This window comes from Haplochromis burtoni, unplaced genomic scaffold (genome assembly GCF_018398535.1).
Source record: "Haplochromis burtoni strain Fernald_Lab_line unplaced genomic scaffold, NCSU_Asbu1 Contig_42, whole genome shotgun sequence".
NCBI lineage: Eukaryota > Metazoa > Chordata > Actinopteri > Cichliformes > Cichlidae > Haplochromis > Haplochromis burtoni.
In genome coordinates, this window is record NW_024582403.1 from 146,302 (window position 1) to 149,849 (window position 3,548).

General features: G+C 36.2%; 2 protein-coding genes and 1 long non-coding RNA gene across 4 annotated transcripts in view; 1 reads left to right on the forward strand and 2 right to left on the reverse strand.

Moving 5' to 3' along the window:
- The window catches only part of LOC121814388 (L-selectin-like), a 3,784-nt gene extending 1,684 nt beyond the window's left edge, over positions 1 to 2,100 (reverse strand). The window contains exons 1-6 of the mRNA XM_042220096.1: positions 1,980 to 2,100; positions 1,803 to 1,875; positions 1,273 to 1,677; positions 505 to 609; positions 224 to 415; positions 4 to 66 (exon numbers count right to left, since the gene is read on the reverse strand). Of these exons, the coding sequence (XP_042076030.1) occupies positions 4 to 66; positions 224 to 415; positions 505 to 609; positions 1,273 to 1,677; positions 1,803 to 1,875; positions 1,980 to 1,982 (841 nt within the window). The 5' untranslated portion in view covers positions 1,983 to 2,100. The remainder of the gene's footprint in view (positions 1 to 3; positions 67 to 223; positions 416 to 504; positions 610 to 1,272; positions 1,678 to 1,802; positions 1,876 to 1,979) is intronic.
- LOC102297271 (E-selectin) overlaps positions 1 to 3,548 on the reverse strand; it is a 14,172-nt gene that overhangs the window by 3,679 nt on the left and 6,945 nt on the right. The gene's annotated exons all lie outside the window — the stretch shown is intronic.
- Positions 2,242 to 3,548, forward strand: part of LOC121814384 — a 3,318-nt gene continuing 2,011 nt past the window's right edge. The window contains exon 1 of the long non-coding RNA XR_006054298.1: positions 2,242 to 2,483. This is a non-coding gene — a long non-coding RNA (uncharacterized LOC121814384). The remainder of the gene's footprint in view (positions 2,484 to 3,548) is intronic.

Sequence of the window (3,548 nt, forward strand, 5' to 3'; positions counted from 1 at the left end):
AGCCCAGAGGATCGGAGCATTTCATGGATCCATGTGTCGGCTCTGACATCTTCTCACACTGAATCACTGTAGACAGCAGAGGGGAAAAAAGCATTACGCCATGACTCCATCACTGTGTAGAAAATAATAACAATCAATAAAATATAGCATCTCAGAATTTTAGTAGCTACTGGTTAATGTCTCATCTCTTCATTTATCTTGTTACTGTAGATTTCCAACTCACATTCACACAAAGGTGGCTTTTCTGACCATTTCCCTGAGGAAGTACACCTTAGAGATTTCTGCACACTCAGCTTGTGTCCTTCCTCACAGGAATACTGACACAAGGATTCATAGGTGAAACTACCATACTTGTGAGAGCAATTTTGGGATCCTTTTTCTGGGGCAATAACTTCGCTTTTGTTACACTGCACAGCTGAAAACAAATAAAACACACAATTAGATATCAAATCCTTTACGTGACTTAAAATATGATTTAATCTAGGCAGTCATTTTTTTTCATACCTTGGTCACACTTGTCTCCAAAAAACCCTTCAAAGCAATCACATTTGTGGCTGTTGATGGTTTCAACACACTCTCCATGCAAACAGGAGTTATTCTTACAAGCCGCTGCAGAAAGCAAATGTACTTTCATAAGTCTTCTTAATTATATGCAGAGATGAGCAGTAACGCATTACAGTAACTCAGTGCTGCTGAGTCTTTGATTTTATTTATTTTTTGCTGTGTTTTACTTGCATCTATTTCAAAGACTGAGTGTAAACACAAAAAAATATTTTATTTTATGTGCTGGAATGTGTAGAAAATGGGTTTAAATGTTAAACAAATTTCTTCAAGTCAAACATGTTTGCATATAAATAACTTTTTGCTTGATGCAATGTGCAGAAAGTTAAAAGATTAAAACTAATAAAACAAATTTTAAAAAGAGCCTTTCCATTTGATTACATTTTATATGATGGATTCTGCATAAACAATAGAATTGGGCTGAAAGGTCTATTTTTGTATTACCTATTAAGGTTGTGTATCATGTTTTTCAAAAGTAACTAAGTAACTAATTACTTTTGAAAATAAGTAACCAGTAAAGTAACAGGATTACTTTTTTAATTGGTTACTAATTACTTTTTCAAGTAATTTGACCAACACTGATTATACTACAAGAACATGTCAAATAAATAATTGCAAGCTTTTAGATCAGTGAAAATATGAACAAGAATATCAAACATGAAGCAGCTAAAACAAGCTGCTCTAGTATGTTAGTCCCAAACTTTTGCTCACCTGTGTAGCACAGAGCAGTCTTTGATTTTGTACATCTCTCGTCATTCCACTTGCTTGGTTCTTTATCTCTTTTAATGTACATCTCCACACAGTCCTCACTGATCTTTGCATTTTTGTCACTCTTGCTGTTGTTCGGTTCTCCTTCTGCCCAGTTGGTTGCTTCCTCTGTCAGAGGCTTGTTGGTTCCTACCCAGGTCCAGACATTATTGATCTTACGGATTCCAATCCAGTAGTAGCCATTTTTCTTGGGCAGCCAGTTGTTAAGATGCTCGATCTCTTCCTGGTTCTGGATGGCCACCATGTCTGTGTAGTGCTCCTGGCACCAGCTTCGTGCATTTTCCCATGTCATTGTGTTGTTTGAATAGAAATAAGACCAGCACTCTACACTAGTCCACATGCACAGCACTAAGGATAGAGAACAGCAATATTTATTAGATGCAAATGTAGTTAAAAAAAAGGATGGATTTTTTAGAAATTATTTGTAAAGGTTTTTAATTAACTAAAGGTGTGGTTGCATTAAATATACATACTTAAGCAAATAAAGGCGAAGTTGATCCACGAGCTCTTATATCCATGGGTCTGAATTAGTCCAAAGCAGGAATTCTGTAAACATCATATAAAAAAAAAGTTCATTAAATTAAAGCTGAATTGATTTTTACTGAAATCTGCCCTAAAAAGAACAATATTTAAATTGATACCCCACTCACCATGTCAAATGGTATGCCTGATAGCCTACAGTAGATGTTTGACTCTGTATGTAGGGATGAAAGTATTCTGAGTGTTATGCACTGGATTTGCTGCTTTTATGTTCTTCTCTTGTATCATCCAGGAAACCTGGAGGATATCAGTTGAATTCTCCCCACCCCTCCAATACTGTCCAGTATTTCGTCATTCCACAGAAGGCTTTAAAAACATTTCCTGTTCAAAACGTTTGTGTCGTCTTACTCAATCAGCTCATAGTGTTCATCAGTCTGTAACTCACAGGTTGAGTTGACAACGGACAACAACCTTAGCTGAGTGATATTTAAAAAAAATGTGTCAAAATTGCAATATTCTTCACAGTTGATAGATTTGCATTTTTAGGTGCTCTGGTGAAGACAAAACAACTCACTGAACATTTTTGTAAAATTATTTAAATGTACAGCAAAGACTGTGTGAAAGGGTGGAGCAGCTCAGGACAAACGCCTCATTTCAACACTGACCTTATTTTGGTAAGTTTCTTTCCCTGGAGAAAAAAAAACAAAGAAGTTGATTTCTTTTGAGGTATACTGCAATAAGATTTCATATTATTTATTTTATTTCTTCAACACATAATTGAGAAAGTAACTGACTTTGTCAGAAGATGGTAGAGAAGCTGTTTAGAGTCTGAAGAAAAGAGAGAGAGAAAAAAGTACACTCATACAGTATGGTATGTCGATGTGACTACTGCTGCTAAGGACCATGGCCTCAGACTTTGATGCTCATTCTCATTGTTTAACAATTGGATGTGAACTTCTCCAGCCCAAGCTGGATGAAACCAACAGGGCCACACCAACCACAAAAAGCAGAGATGAAATTCTGAGGCCACCTGGGTGGAACCCTTAAGTCTGCACCGAGAAATTCTGTCCAGAAAAATTATGAATCAAAAACAAAGGGGACAAAGGGTAGCCCTGGCAGAGCACTCATTCCCAACATCCATCAATAGTGAGTCCAACTTATTACTGGCAATTGTGCACTCACTGAATGCCTTATATCTAATTACCTTACTAAAAAAAAAATGATAAAAGACTGCATAACCTCAGAGCATCTAAGTGGCTAGAAAAGAATTCAATGCAAAATCCAGATCAAAAGGTAACTAATGTATAGTGGCTGTGCAGAAACGCTGCTGAGTGTGGTTCCTGAACATGGAAGGACACTTTCATTAGAGTTTTGTAAAGTTTGTAATATATTATTTAATTTAGTTAAGTCTGTTACTGTTATTATCTTGTAACCATATAATTTCCTCAGGGATTAATAAATGTTCTGATTCTGATTAAAATAATAAAAACAAACTGTGATTTTTCCATATGTTCACACAAAGGTTCCAAGGACGTCTTTGAGGCTGCCTCTAATGTGTATAAAAATACAATACCAGCAACCAGCAGGGGGAGATAATATATTTAAATCCACTGAGTCGGTAGTAAGCTAAAAACATATGAAGTACAAAGCCTTTAAAAAGACATTATTAACACACACACACACACACACACACACACACACACACACACACACACACACACACACACACACACACACAC